Source organism: Lissotriton vulgaris, unplaced genomic scaffold (assembly GCF_964263255.1).
Source record: "Lissotriton vulgaris unplaced genomic scaffold, aLisVul1.2 SCAFFOLD_490, whole genome shotgun sequence".
Classification (NCBI taxonomy): Eukaryota; Metazoa; Chordata; class Amphibia; order Caudata; family Salamandridae; genus Lissotriton; species Lissotriton vulgaris.
Genome location: NW_028240828.1, coordinates 851495 through 866906, shown reverse-complemented (window position 1 = coordinate 866906; position 15412 = coordinate 851495). Strand labels below are relative to the sequence as shown.

General features: G+C 42.1%; 1 protein-coding gene across 1 annotated transcript in view; it reads left to right on the top strand.

Annotated features, from left to right (window-relative positions):
* The window catches only part of LOC147672520 (cAMP and cAMP-inhibited cGMP 3',5'-cyclic phosphodiesterase 10A-like), a 909783-nt gene that overhangs the window by 374346 nt on the left and 520025 nt on the right, over window positions 1-15412 (top strand). Inside the window, exon 9 of the mRNA XM_086947973.1 lies at window positions 6524-6575. Within this exon, the coding sequence (XP_086804099.1) occupies window positions 6524-6575 (52 nt within the window). The remainder of the gene's footprint in view (window positions 1-6523; window positions 6576-15412) is intronic.

Sequence of the window (15412 nt, the reverse complement as noted above, 5' to 3'; positions counted from 1 at the left end):
GTCTCCGGTAGCGGTTTTTCTAAGGAAACAACAGCACCAGGTTTTCCCTTACCTGGACGACTGGTTGCTAAAGGTTCCTACCAAGACTGCAGCTGAGATTTCAGTGGCAGCTTGTACCTAGATGTTCAAAAGACTGGGTTTTAACCTCAATGGGAAAAATCTAATTTGTGCCCTTCAAGGAAAGCCAAATTCCTGGGAGCCATGTTGGACACATCTCTGAACAAAGCTTTTCTGTCAGTGGAAAGACAAGCCAAATTGATGTCAATGGCCCGTCTACTTCAAAAAAGGTCACTTTCAGTTCACCTCTACAAGTCCCTTCTAAGGTTCATTTCGTCCTGCATTCCTCTGATTCCTCACTGCAGGTTACGATTGCACCCTCTTCAGGAACAACTGGACCTACAGTGGTGCCAAGAGGAAGGGTCTTTAGAAGACATGATCACAATCACTATGTCAATGAGAGATGCTGCTTCATGGTGGACTGTCGAGGAGAACATTTCCCAAGGTCTCTCCTTCATGGTCACTCTGGCTCCTCAGATTATTACTACAGATGCTTCTCTGGAAGACTGGGGAGCGGTCTTGCAGGACCTCCAGATAAGCTGTTGATGGCTACACCACCATGGCCTGTTGCACATCAATCTACTGGAACTCGAAGCAATTCGCCTAGCCCTACAGGCTTTCCTCCCGAGGATAAATAACTTGTCAGTTCTAATAAGAACAGACAATACTACAGCCATGCATTATATCAACAAGCAGGGTGGCACAAGATCTCGTCTGCTGTCGGCGGAAGTTAAGGCTGTCTGGGAGTGGGCAATGCTGCATGTAGTCACACTAAAAGTGGAGCATCTCCCAGGGAATCTCAACCAGACAGCAGACACACTGAGTAGCCATGAAAGGGAGCTAGACCAGAGGACTCTGGAGGAGATTTTTCAACTACGGGGCAGGCCAGCTATAGATCTCTTTGCTACACCACGGAACAAGAAATGCCGGTTCTACGCAAACTGGCATCACCATCAGGGATCCTCAGGAATGCGTTTTCGATGGCATGGTCAGGCATTTTTGTGTACCCTTTTCCCCCCATTCCTCTGATCCCAAAGCTGCTCAAAAGGCTAAAAACAAATTAAACCCTGCAAGATGATCCTAATAGCACCGTCTTGGCCTTTCTAGTACTGTGTAGTACTACACAGAGCTTCTTTTCCTATCCTTGGAGCACCTGGTTCCTTTAAAACCGATTCCATCGCTGCTGACGATGTCCTGGGGCCAAGTTTTGCATCCGGATCCCTGATCCCTTCAATTATTGGCGTGGTTCCTGAGCACAGAGTTTCTTGACTTAAAGCTCTCTGCAGAATGTAGTGACATCCTGTCTCAGGCGTGGGCTCAAAGTACAAACAAAACCTACCGGATGAAATGGAAGAGATTTTGTCTCTGGTGCAGAGATTCAGGGGTTCACCCTTTTGCTGCTTTGGTGCATAAAATCCTTCCATACATTCTTTCATTGGCAAAGGCGGGCCTGGCTCATTCATCTATTAAAGTGCATCTTACGGCCATTCCTCGCTTCAGAAAATCCTCAAGCTCTTCGCTCTAGTCAGCAAGAATAATTAAACAGTTTATGAAAGGTCTTTTTCGAGTCTTCCCTCCTGTGAAGCCTCCTCCACCACTGTGGCACCTTAATCTGGTGTTGACCCAGCATATGAAACATCCCTTCGAGCCAATACATAAAGCAAACTTCAAATTTCTCACCTGGAAGGTGGCCCTTCTTTTAGCCTTGACTTCAGATAGAAGGGTCAGCGAGTTGCAGGCGCTTTAGGAGCCCTTTTCTTCAGTTTAAAAATGAAACCATAGTACTGTGTACCAACCCAAAGTTCATCCCGAAGGTGCCTTCGGACTTTCATTTAAATGGACCTGAAAAATTTAAAACTTTTTTCCTCTCAACCTACGACTCCGGCTGAGAGGTCACTTCACTCATTGGACAGTCAACGTTGTTTGAAGTTCTGTCTTCGTAAGACTAAGGGCTTTAGTTAGTCACCCCTGCTCTTTGTGGCTTACAACGCCCCTCGTAAAGATTTTCCCCTTTTCAAACAGGGGATTGCACAGTGAATTTCCAGCGCTATTCAATATGGTCATCAAGCAGCTTGTAAACCCCTTGATGGGAAAGTCTGTGCTCACTCCACGAGGGCGATCTCTTCTTCTACGGCCCTCTTTGCTGGAGTACCTATCCGAGACATCTGCAGAGCAGCGACCTGGAAGAGTGCCCATACCTTCACAAGACATTACTGCTTGGATTCTTCATCACGCAGCGACACAGCAGTGGGCCAAGCAGTCCGGAGGTACCTCTTTCAATAAGTGGTGAGCTTTCCCTCTCACCTCTCCTTCCTTTTCCTTCATATTTTCTTCGCACATTCTTTGATACAACTGATTGCTTCTTGGGAATCTAAGAAAGTTCCAAGAGTAAGAAATCAAGTTACTTACCTATAACTTTAGTTCTCCAGTATTGGTAACTTTCATAGATTCACATGCGACCCACCCTTTCCGCTGAGAAATCTCTTCCTTCTGCTTCTTTATGGTTATCCTATGGCACTACGGTTATGAAAATCAGATGGTCAAAGGCTCTCTCAGGAGGGTTCTAGAGGGGGAGGCTGATCTGATTGGTTGTTGATTTTATTTGGTCTCTTTTACAAAAAGAGGTGGATATGTTACAAAACTAGATTGGGCCGAGGCCTAGTTTCTAATTGTAATGGTTTGTATTGCTATTTTTATATATACACCGGGAATCCCATTTCGACGACGGGGAATGATTCAAGCATGTGAATCTATGAAAGTTACCAATACTGGAGAACTAAAGTTACAGGTAAGTAATTTGTTTTCTTCTGCCGCTCTCCTATGTACTATAACTGTATGCAGTTTTTAACTTGTCCTGGAAACTGTCCTGAAAGTGGAGAAGTGTGGCTCACTGGTTATTGGAGGCAGACCCGGACGCTGAGATCAGACCCGGGACCAGGGTTCAATTCCCGACGCGGCAGGGTCTTGAGCCCAAAATGTCCACGGACTCGGTAATTCTCGCTTCGGTGCCTACTCAAATCACAGGTTCACACTCTGCAACTCTGGGCAATAGCTTGCTTAATCTCCACTACGGCCCCCGCGGCGGGATGCCTGGCTTTCACCTTGGAAATACCCAGTAGGGGCTATCTCACAGGGAAAAACCAGGACGGGTTCCCAATGCAAAAGCGCTTTGAGACCTGGCGGTGATATTGCGCTATATAAAAACCCATCCATCCATCCATCCATCCATCCATCCAACTGAGACTGCCATTGTTCTTTAGACTGTCTGGTCTTATCTATACTTCACTAGTTTTTGAAAGTTTGAGTCACAATTATCGCTGCCCTTTAGAGCCTTATGTAATTCAATCATGTCTGCTAATATTTACACTGAATAATTTTTTATATGCAATCAATTTATTTTCAGTACATTTTCCTGTTTCTAGTTTGTGGATTTCAAGTGATAAGTAAATTTAGTACCATGATACTTATTCAAATTTACATGACACTTTGTAGATCATATAGGACAAATTAACTTTTGCCCTGAATAATCAGGTTTTTTTTTTCTGAAATCCCCAAAGGAGCCACAGTTAATGATGCCTCAGCATTGAGATAGTTTCTAAGCAAGTCATGGATTATACCCCCTTGTTGGACCAGGGCAACTCTTGCTCTACTTGTTATCTCCGAAACATTTGACATGGTCAAGCTTTCCTCAATGTGCATGAAAATTTATGACACCACTCTTAATTGGTCCTCATCCTTTCTACGGGTTCAGGTCCAACTTATCTAGATGGGCATCTGCAGATCGCCAGTTACCTCTTGTTTCCCAATTTTCACAAACAGGCTGACAACACCTTGCTTTACAAGAAAGTCACCATAATCAGGAAAATCAACCATCACAAAGACGGTATTCTTATCATAAAGGAATGGATGTTAAACACTTCCCTCAAGTTGAACGTGAACAGACTGATTGATCCTCATTGCCTGTATTCTCATACACGCCCAAATCCAGATTGGGCTAGGCAACCTGAAGCTATAAAGGATTCACCCAACAATTTGCCACAATTCCAAAATCATTTTGCAATATCAACTCAGACCTCTCCTTCAAAACACACGCTACCAATAAAACACTGCCTGATACCACTCTTACACCTTATTAATCAATGCCTACTTTGAAGTGGACTACCCAACCCAACACCTGTCTCACATAGAGCGAGTAATGCCATGCTGGTCAGTCTTAAGGATTCCTCCAACACCTCTAAAGAGTCCCCTGCTACCCTCTGCTCATCAATACACTGAACAAATAAAATGGCACATCCCCTCTCATAGTGGATTTGCACTGACAATCCTTCTCAGCCCGTTTAATTTTAAACATCTATTCCATTGTCCGTGAGGGAGCGGGGTTTAATCCATCTCAATCTTCAGGTGTTATCAAATATGGCCTGCCACTTACCGGATGGTACTTTTTTGTCTGCAAAGAGAAACGAGGAGCATACATCTAGAACCCAATAAATCATTAAGGACTTTAAAAGTCAATCAATAAAGAGAGTTTGTGCGCGCTAAAGGTTTTATTTTCTTATCTTTGTCTTTCTTCTATTTATTCATTAGGCATTAATCTTTATATTTCAGCATTAAAAGTTAAATCTAATCCATCAATCTGTATTGGTTTATAAAATTGAGCAAAACTTTTCTCAGAATCAGTCAAAATAGTAATAATACTACATGTTCTGTGGCACTCATAACATAAATGGGCATTGTACTATCATTCTATAAGAAGGGCAGAAAGTTATTTCATACATGGTGTTTATATCAAGCTTGTGGCTGAATGAGTTTTTACTCTTCAGTAAGACTCTGACAAATCAATACTTCATTGTCCTATGTGTAACTAGTATCTAAGCATTTTCTTTCCAGGGCTGAACATGAGGTGGCCCTTGGTATCAGTTAATGTTGTGTAATGAGAACTGCTACAAATGAATGTTAGATAATTTGTTCAAGCGAGAAAAGCACATTTCGTAATGATGGAATATGTACAACTAAACTTAGTCCGTAGGACTAGTCTTAGTTTGAATGTGGGCCAAGTTTCTTTTTTAATACTAATTAGGGCTCAAGCAGACTTTTAGACCATATTTGTATTGGATTGAGAAATAAATAAAATGCTATACACGCTTTTAGGTACGGCCAGTGTTTTAAATAAGAATAACTAGGTAAAAAAAGTATTATTATAATCATTTCTTTACCCAGGACTCATTTTTAAAAATATTTAATATTTTATTTCTCTTTGGGGAAATTGGAGGCACACTGGTAAGTAGTTTTAGGGATTATATAACTCTGCCATATGTTATAAGGAGAATGCAAGTTGCTGAGTAGTCCCATAACCTTATAGAGGAACGAGGCCTAAGGCCAAGATCCTTTATACGGTTCTGGAAAGTGTAAACAATATTAGAAACTCCGTTTTTTTGGCAAAAGAAGGTTACAAACCTGGAGAGTGGTAAACTACAATTAACCTTGCGGATGTGGTAACAGGGAAAGGTTTGCATCGAGGGACCTATTCGCCCTCAACTCTGGCATTTGTTTGAATAAATACCATATTTTATTCTTAATTTAAGGTTGTGCATAACATATTGCAAAATTCGGTTCACTAAGCAGCAAGGCTGACTTCATTGTACATGGGTTGCCTTCTTAAGACATACGCCTATAATTCTCAAACAGAATACTTATTTATGGTGGTGGTTTAAGACCATCGCGGAGTCTTCCGAATGGCATGGCCATTTGCCCAGTTACAGAGTCTGGTCTTAACTTGTTTTCTTCCTCTGTGATCAACTTTGGCTCGTTTCACACTTGCTTATTGATAAAGAAATTAGCACGTTGCAGCATTGCTCGCCCCAAGTCGTGTTTGAAACTTGTTTGCAAGCTTTAAAAGTAAATGTTGCACTTCTGCAATATATTTGCTGCAGTGTATTAACCAAAGATAAAATGCGACACATTGCCGCAATTCGCGCTGGAAGAGTTGTTTGTGACATTATAACTGTTGCTCTTTTTGTGAGAAAGTTAAAGTAGTGTTTTCCATAAATAAATAAAAGTATTTTGTAACTAACTCGTTGACCTTATGGTGAAGTTTTTGCTTTTTCCTAGACATTATGATTACATATAAAATGGCGCCGTCGCATTTTTACCATGTCCATGTAAAGAAGGCCGGCTGCTCTTCCATCCACACTCAGTGTCAGTCAGCGGTGCACCCACCACCATCTTTTAGAACTGTGGACAGAGCTTGTTGGTTTGTTTATAAGCTTCCACGAGAGAAAAGTTCAGCCAGGGCCACGCACATTAAAGCTGGAATGTAAGTCAAGACGTTTGCGTCCTGGGGCTACGCAGCTGGCTTTTCTCTCTTGGCAGGCTTGTTTCAGTCATATTTGGATCAAAAAATGCACACAAAGTAGCCTGTTTTATCCGGGTATTGACAATGTTTTTACCCTTTTCTCTACTTTTTCAGAACCTACTTTGATAATATAGTTGCAATAGATTCCCTTCTTGAACACATAATGGTAAGTTGCTTTGCGTGTAACTCTTGTGCTATAACGCTTTAAAAAGCTGATATATCCTTGTTGATTTGTGTTATTGACAGTTGCTTGTACGTTAAGAATTCTGTGCAGGGCATGCTATTCAAGATTTCTAGAGTACTAATTTCCTCTTTCTAAATGTCACCGGTTAGATCCTTTCAAATTAAACTTCCATGAAACCAGCCCACAAGGCCTACTAGAATAAAGGACCTGCATGGCTACCTTCAATCTGGCTCCCCACTATACCGTGACCAGGAACCTATGATTGGCCACCCTACACTTTATCTAGCAATGCAACTTCAAATGACTGAATCATTGAGTCAGATCACTGGGTTTCAGGGACCCAGTATCTGGAACAACCTGAACCTCTGTTAGAGAGCAGCACCAAGTTGCCGGCCGTTCAGAAAATGTTTGAAAATTATACTCTTTTAGGTAATGTTCGTCTACAAACTTGGAACCAGTAGGGAAATTAACAAAGAATGTTGGATGGTTGATACACCTCACTCCCAGTCGAGTCAATCTAACCTATATCGTGTCTGCTGCAGCAGAACTGCATTTCTTTTTCTGTGCGCTCTAGTGACCTTGAGGTCTCATTTTACACTATGTACAACTCCAAAATGTAATGAATCGTTTTCAAGTAGATATTTTACATCAAGATGGAGCAAACTCCACTCCTACTCAATACCGGACAGTTCAGTATATCATGTTATCATTTTGTGGACAGTGATGGCCTATAACTGCAATTCACACTTAATGGCTGACATAAGCATATAAACGTTACAGCAAAGATCATAATTAGGGCTTCCGGTTTTATGGTATTTATTTTTTTCACATTGCCGTTTGTATCATGGTTAGTTCCTTTCATCTGTATATATCCATAATTATTTGTGCTTGGTGTAAAAAAATCAAGCTGGAATAGTCATGTTTCCACGTTTATTTGACTGACAAATGTGTACTCCTTTTTGTTGAATGTCCAATGATTTACAGCCATTTACAGTACAATGCAGTCATCTCAAGTCATGTGTATTGTAGAACAGCTTAATACAGCTGAACTGCTGCAATTATTTAGCTTCACTAGGAAACTATTTTTCTTTCTTTGATTCCACTACCTGCCAGTCTGCACAGCTATTGACCGAGCACGCCTGATTGACAGTAGTGCGAATCGTCCAAGAGAAAACCTATTTTCAGTATTTTTCCATATTTAAAAATCAATACAGACAGGAAAACAGTTTTCTGTCTGTATTTATCCTTAAAAATCAGTTAAAATGGAAAACTGGAAGCCACAATCATAATTAAGGCACTACAAAGGTAATGTAAATGTATGATATCTTGCTGATGTAAGTGCTAGTGATGGGTGGATGGATTCTCCAGTAATGTGATGTCGTTAATAGATTCACATGCCTGAATCATTTCCAGTCATCGGAGTCTGAGTCCCACGGTATATAAAAAAGCAATAAATATGCCCATAATAACCAAAAACCTTGGTAACATGAACCCAGGAAGTAAAGTATCCCAAAGCTACCAAAAAAAAGTTCCACATCTATGACTATCATAATCATTATACATAGTCCAAACTGCAGCCAATCAGGCGACAGCACCCACCAGAATGTTCTCCTAAGAGGCTCAGGCTCTCAGATTTTCTACTGCACGTCGTGTGAAGGGAGTCTCCCTGAGCTCTGCTCAGTTCTTCTCAATTTTACTTAATTCTTCAGGGATTTATACTCTTGGGATGTCTACCTCTAAGAAATCCTTATTCAGACCTTGTGAATCTTGTGGTAAGCTCGGGCTTTTCTCTGAAGATCCCCACAAGAAATGCATCTATTGCCTATACCCGGATCATCAGGTGAAGGACTGCAAGATATGCTGGACCTTCCCTCAAAAGACCCTCAGGGACAGAGAGGGCCGCCTACTTCTGTGGCTACAGAAGCTTAAAGATCAGGACAATCCAGTTTCTGAGGTAGGAAGTATTGTTTCTGGGTCATCTGTGTCCTCTAGAAAGAGGGCTGCTGAAGAGGTTTTATCTTCTCCTGGGGCAAAGGTGGTGAGAAAACAATAACCCTCTAAGGGTTCAAAAGGGCCTAGCACTTCTAAGAAGGCTACTCCACCTGTCAACGGCAAACCTTTGCCTTCCACGCCCCCGAGAAGGTCAGTGAAAATGTTACCCACTAAGCCAACTTCTGAGAAGATTCTCCCTCAGAAGAAGGCCCCGTCGTCGACAACGTCGACGACCCCTTCGTCAACGAAGATTCCTGTCGACACAACATCTACATCGACGATGACCTTATGACCTAAGCCTCAGGTGATTGTGTCGTCTGCGTCATCCCCGTTGACGCTGGTCTGCGTCTCTGTGAAACCCATCTCGTCGACGAAAAAGACTTTACCTATCGTCAGCGCTCCGTCGACGACAAAGACAAGGAAAATCTCGACGACAAAGCCCTCCTCGTCGTCGAAGACAACAATGTCGACGGACACTTCCTCATCGACGTTTTCACCTTCAGTGATGATTCCATCGTCGACGGGCCTGTTGACTGCTCTCCAGTCGACGCAAAAGTTGTCATCTTGTACAGAGCTACAAGTCTGGTCACCGTCTACGGCCTTAACATCTACGCCGTCTATGACAAAACCTTCTTTGTTAAAGAGACGTGGTTCCACGCTTGAACCCATATCTCCATTGCATATTTCTCCACATAAGGTACCTCTACAGGTTCCTGTGAAATTACTAGATTCAGATGAAAGTGAAGAGGATTCTGAAGTGGACAACAAGTTTCGCACAGCTAGGAGTTGTTCATAAAGTTCTAGGAAGATGATCAGGATGACTAACCTTCTCCTGAACCTGTGGCTTCACCTACTGATAATATCCCTACAGCTCAGATGCTTATGGCTTTATTAAATAACCTTCAACATATGCTAGATGACTATTACCGCAGTTTCCCACTATCTGAATCGGCAGAGTCCGTGCCACCTACACCAGTGGCTCAAGCTTCCACTTCAGAATTCCGGTCTCCTAGACCACCTTCGCCAGTGGCTTCGCATCATTCTCCTGAAGCACATTCATCGGATGATGAAGACCAGGAGGAAGGTGAAGTAGACGAGAGATCTCTTTTGTCATAGTGGGATCGGTATCACATCCAAACACCTTCTCCATCACCTCCAGTTCCTGCTGATTCTCCTCCAGTGGATATTGGAGGCTTCCACCTCCTCATGGAAAGAGCAACTCAAAGATTCGTCATTCCTATGGAGACGAAGAGGGAGGAATGCTTCCTCTATGATTTTAAGGATCAGCCAAGGAAACCAGTACGGGCGATTCCCATTATAGATTTTATATGGAAGGAGGGATTGAAGGTAATGTCGACTCCTGTGTCTATTCCTCCAGTCTTGCCACGACTGGACAAGAAATATAAAGCGCCCGACAAGTCTCCAGCATGCCTCATAGGACACCCAAAGGCTGACTCCGTGATCGTGCAGGCTGCTCAAAGACGGGCTAGGAATCCATCTTCTCCAATCACAAACCCACCTGACAGGGACGGCAGGTGGCTGGACGCAATTGGAAAAAGAGTCTCCACCATGGCAGCAACAACAGTCCGTGCAGCCAATTCATTAGCCATTCTAGGTCGGTTCGACCGACAAATGTGGTCGGACATTTCACCATATACAGATATGCAACTAGAGCCGTCAAAGGCTGAAGCTCTGAAGATACGGCAAGAGGGGGAACAAATCTCTGCGGAGATTGATTCGTCAGTAGATGTTGCTTCCACAGTTTTCAGACAGCTAGCAGGTGCGGCTGTTCTACGTCGGCAATGCTGGTTGAAAGCGGATTGGTGTCAGTACAACGCGAAATATTACATCGCATTCCGTTACAACGGAATTATTACAACGCATGATCCATTACATCGGATGCCATTACAACGCATGGCATTACATAGCAGATGGTATTACAACGCATGGCATTACATCGTAAGTATAGGTAAGTATACCTTTTTTTAAAAATGTTATTAAGTTAATTTAATTAATTTAATTTAATTAAATTAAATAAAATACATTTTAAAATAGCCATTAATTTAATTTAATAAAATATGTATTTAATAAATGTAATTTTAATAAAAAATGGGAATAATTAAATTTAATTAAAGTAATAAAATTAACTTAAAGTACATATTTTTTTAATTGATAATAAATTAAATTAATTGAAATAATTTATTTAATTTAATTATTTTAATTTAAAAATGTAATTAATGAAATAAAATTAATTTAATTTATTAAATATATTTTATTTAATTTAAAAATGGTAAATATAATTTAATTAACCCAAAACACAAACCCCTGTACCCCAAAACCCAAACCCTGCCCTAAAACCTAAAAACGCCCCTGTACCCCAAAACCCAAACCCTGCCCTAAAACCTAAAAACACCCCTGTACCCCAAAACCCAAACCCTGCCCTAAAACCTAAAAACACCCCTGTACCCCAAAACCCAAACCCTGCCCTAAAACCTAAAAACACCCCTGTACCCCAAAACCCAAACCTTGCCCTAAAACCTAAAAACACCCCTGTACCCCAAAACCCAAACCCTGCCCTAAAACCTAAAAACACCCCTGTACCCCAAAACCAAACCCTGCCCTAAAACCTAAAAACACCCCTGTACCCCAAAACCCAAACCCTGCCCTAAAACCTAAAAACACCTCTGTACCCCAAAACCCAAACCCTGCCCTAAAACCACCCCTGTACCCCAAAACCCAAACCCTGCCCTAAAACCTAAAAACACCCCTGTACCCCAAAACCCAAACCCTGCCCTAAAACCTAAAAATACCCAAACACCCCAAAACATATACATCAGTACCCCAAAACATATACTCCTATACTCATACTTATTTAAAAAATTACTTAAATTAATATATTTAATTTATAATATTTAAAAACATAAATAAATATTTTTATTTATAATTAATAATAATTAAAACAATTTTATAATATTAAATAAAATAAAAAAAAATTATATACTTACCAAAACTTACGATGTAATGGTATGCGTTGTAATACCATCTGCTATGTAATGCCATGCGTTGTAATGGCAACGATGTAATGGATCCCGCGTTGTAATAGCTGCGTTGTAACAGCATTAGGTTGTAATAGTTGCGTTGTAAGTGATACACACCGTTGAAAGCTACTTCGTTTTGCCAGTAGGTACAGGAAAAAATACTTGACATGCCATTCGATGGAGAGGCCTTGTTCGGTTCACATGTAGAGGAAGCACTGCAAACCATCAAAAAGGACACAGAAACAGCCAGATCTCTTGGCACCTTGCAATTTCGCAAGCCGCCCTTTCGGGGTGCAAAATGACGTGGATCGTTCTCTAATGGAGGAAACTATAATCAACAAACTTCCTACAAATCGTATCAAGGAAATCAGCGCTACCAATCACAAAGATATCAATCATATGGTCAGCGCAACACTTCCTATTCTCAAAATGAAAGGAAGCCTTTCTACCGCGGAAAGGATTCAAACAAAAAACTATGAGTATCGCCACCTGCCACCACTTCTGCCGCAGCCCCCATGTAAAGGTTGGATGAGGAATCTCAATATTTTACTCAAATTGATCATTAATGACATCGGACAAGTGGGTCCTAGACATTGTAGCCAAGGGCCATGCTCTAGAATTCGAAAAGTTTCTTCCAAATTTCCCTCCAAAAGGCCCACCTCCAGCTCATCCCAAAGAGCTGTTTTCCCAGATAAATTTGATGTTACAAAAAGGAGTGATCGAAAAAGTCCCTCAATTGCAGAGAGGAACGGGATTTTATTCAAGTTTTTTCCTATTAAAGAAAAAATCCGGAGAAGGGCGCCCCATTCTGGATCTTCAATCCCTCAACAAATATCTAAAGAAATTGTCATTCCGATGTTAACGCTTCAAGAAATACTTCAACTTTTGTCTGCAGGGGATCACATGGCCACCTTAGACCTTCAAGATGCATACTTCCATGTTTACATTCTCCCCAGGCACAGAAGCTTCCTACGTTTCAGAGTGGCTGGCAGGGACTTCCAGTTCAAAGTCCTTCCCTTTGGACTACAATCGGCACCCAGGGTTTTTACGAAGGTCCTAGCTCCAGTAGCAGCGCACCACCATCTGGAAGGAATTCAAATATTTCCTTACTTGGGCAACTGCCTTATCAAGGCGAGTTCTTTCTCAGACGCAAACGTCCATGTCCAAAGTTGTCTTTCTCTGTTTCAGTCACTGAGTCTATCTGTCAACCTCGACAAATTGCATCTTGTTCCTTCGCAAAGACAAACGTTCTTAGGGGCGTCTTTGGACATGTAATTAATTTGAGCCTTCGTATCAGATGAAAGACAACAAAGGATCCGCAAGCTGGCTCACAAGTTAAGATCAAAAAGGTCAGTTTCTGTCCGACAGTTCTAGTCCTTTCTGGGAATGCTCTCTTCTTGCATCCCGTTGATACCCAACTGCCGCCTCAGAATGAGGCCCCTTCAAGAAGAACTCAACCAGCAATGGTTACAGGATCATTCGAAGATCTCATTCAAGTCACTCCTCGAATGCGAGAGGCCTTTCTCTGGTGGACTCAAAAAAGAAATGTAGAGAGGGGATGTGCATTCCTTCAAGAAGCGCTGAATTTTACAACCACCATAGACATGTCCCTCGAGGGATGGGGAGCACATCTTCAAGAGCTAAAGGTCAGCGGAAAATGGAGCCCTCAACAACCGAAGTGGCATTTCAATCTACTAGAACTATGAGCCATCTTCTTAGTCGTTTCAGACAATCATTCTGGGAGCCACAATATTGATTCACACAGACAATAATACAAGTATGCATTACTTGCACAAACTGGGAGGAACGAGACCGGCTCTTCTGTCTCAAGAAGCCCAAGGAATCTGGGATTGGGCGATACGGCACAAGATCAATCTCTTGGCAGTTCACGTGCCGGGAGTTTCAAATGTTCTGGCGGATTCCCCCCAGCAGGTCCACGGTGTCCACACACGAATGGGAACTGCATCAGCCAACGGTGGATCTAGTCTTCCAACAGTGGGGTCATCCCTATCTGGACCTCTTTGCGACCAAGAAGAACAGCAAATACCTATTCTTTGCAAGCTGACTTACCCACAAAGATTCTCAGGGGAATGCGTTTTTGATGAACTGGTCTCAAATATATGCTTACGCTTTTCCTCCGATACGGTTGGTTCCCAGAGTTCTCCGGAAGATGAAGCGAGAACCTTGTCGTCTAATTCTCATTGCTCCCAGGTGGCCTCGCCAATTCTGGTTCACCGAGCTTCTCCTCCTATCGGAGTGCGAGCCAATTCAGTTTCGACCAGTACCGGATGTCCTGTCCATTCAAGACGGTCACATTTGCCATCCAGATCCTGCATCTCTGAAATTAGCTGCCTTGCGTCTGAGCACCTTGAATTCGCTCATCTGAATATTCCTGCGGATTACAAGGAAGTTCTGGCTAACGCTAGAGCGCCTGATACAATAAGGACATACAGACTTAAATGGAAAAGATTCTGCATGTGATGTCAATCTGCTGAGGTACACCCGAGTCACGCCACACCTGAGCAGATATTACCTTTTTTCTTGCACTTAGCAAGATCAGGCCTCTCATATTCAACTTTTAAAGTTTTTTTGGCTGCCATTTCAAGGTTCCGGCATGATGGGTCCAAGTCTCTATTCATCGAGAATAATGCAACAGTTTTTTAAGGGACTGTTTCTAATGTTTTCTCCTGTACGTCGTCCTCCTCCATCCTGGCATCTTAATGTGGTATTAGATCAGCTCATGCGCCACCCATTTGAACCTATTCACAGAGTGGATTTTAAATTCCTATCGTGGAAGGTTTCTCTGTTGCTAGCATTGACTTCAACAAGAAGAGTCAGTGACATTCAAGCTTTCACCGTTCATTCACCTTTCTTACAGTTTACGTCCAATTCTGTGGTTCTGCGCACAAATCCTAAATTTGTATCTAAGGTGCCTTCGGATTTTCACCTGAACGAACCAGTCATCTTGAAAATATTTTTTCCTAACCCGCACTCCCCTGCGGAAAGGGCATTGCATTCCCTTGACATCAGAAGATGTCTTAAGTTCTTTTTACAAAGGACCTCTACCATTCGTAAATCCGATCAATTTTTTGTTGCCTACAGAAAAATAAGGCAAGGACAAGCGGTGTCTAAACAGACTATAGCTAGATGGATTTCTGCCTCTGTTGACTTTTGCCATCAACAAGCTGGAAGACCTTTGCAGACAACTCCAAGAGCGCACTCTACGAGGGCAGTCTCTTCTTCGACTGCTCTTTTCGCTGGTGTTCCTCTTCAACAAATCTGCAAAGCGGCAACTTGGTCCAGCAGACACACTTTCCCCAAGCATTACTGTTTGGAAGATGGCAGCAATGCTGATACATAGGTGGGACAGGCGATTCTCTGCAATCTTTTCAAATAAGGTGAGCCTCTGTTTCCCTCCTCTGTACTGCTTCTCAGATGCTTATTATCTTGCCTAATATTGAGTACATGGTCATGTGATTGCAAATTTTCAGGTATTTATGCATATTAGCATTTTTTATTTTGTGGTTGCAAACGCTTTCTATAAGCAGATTGTTACAAATAGCGCCTTCCAAGCATTATTTGGGTACTGCTATCTACTGATTCAGGCATGTCACTCAACACTGGAGAAGAACAATAGTTACCTGTAATCTGTGGTTCTCCAGTATTGGTGTCTTTTGCATATTAGCATTTTCTATTTTGTGGTTGCTAACGCTTTCTATAAGCAGATTGTTACAAATAGCGTCTTCCAAGCATTATTTGGGTACTGTTATCTACTGATTCAGGCATGTG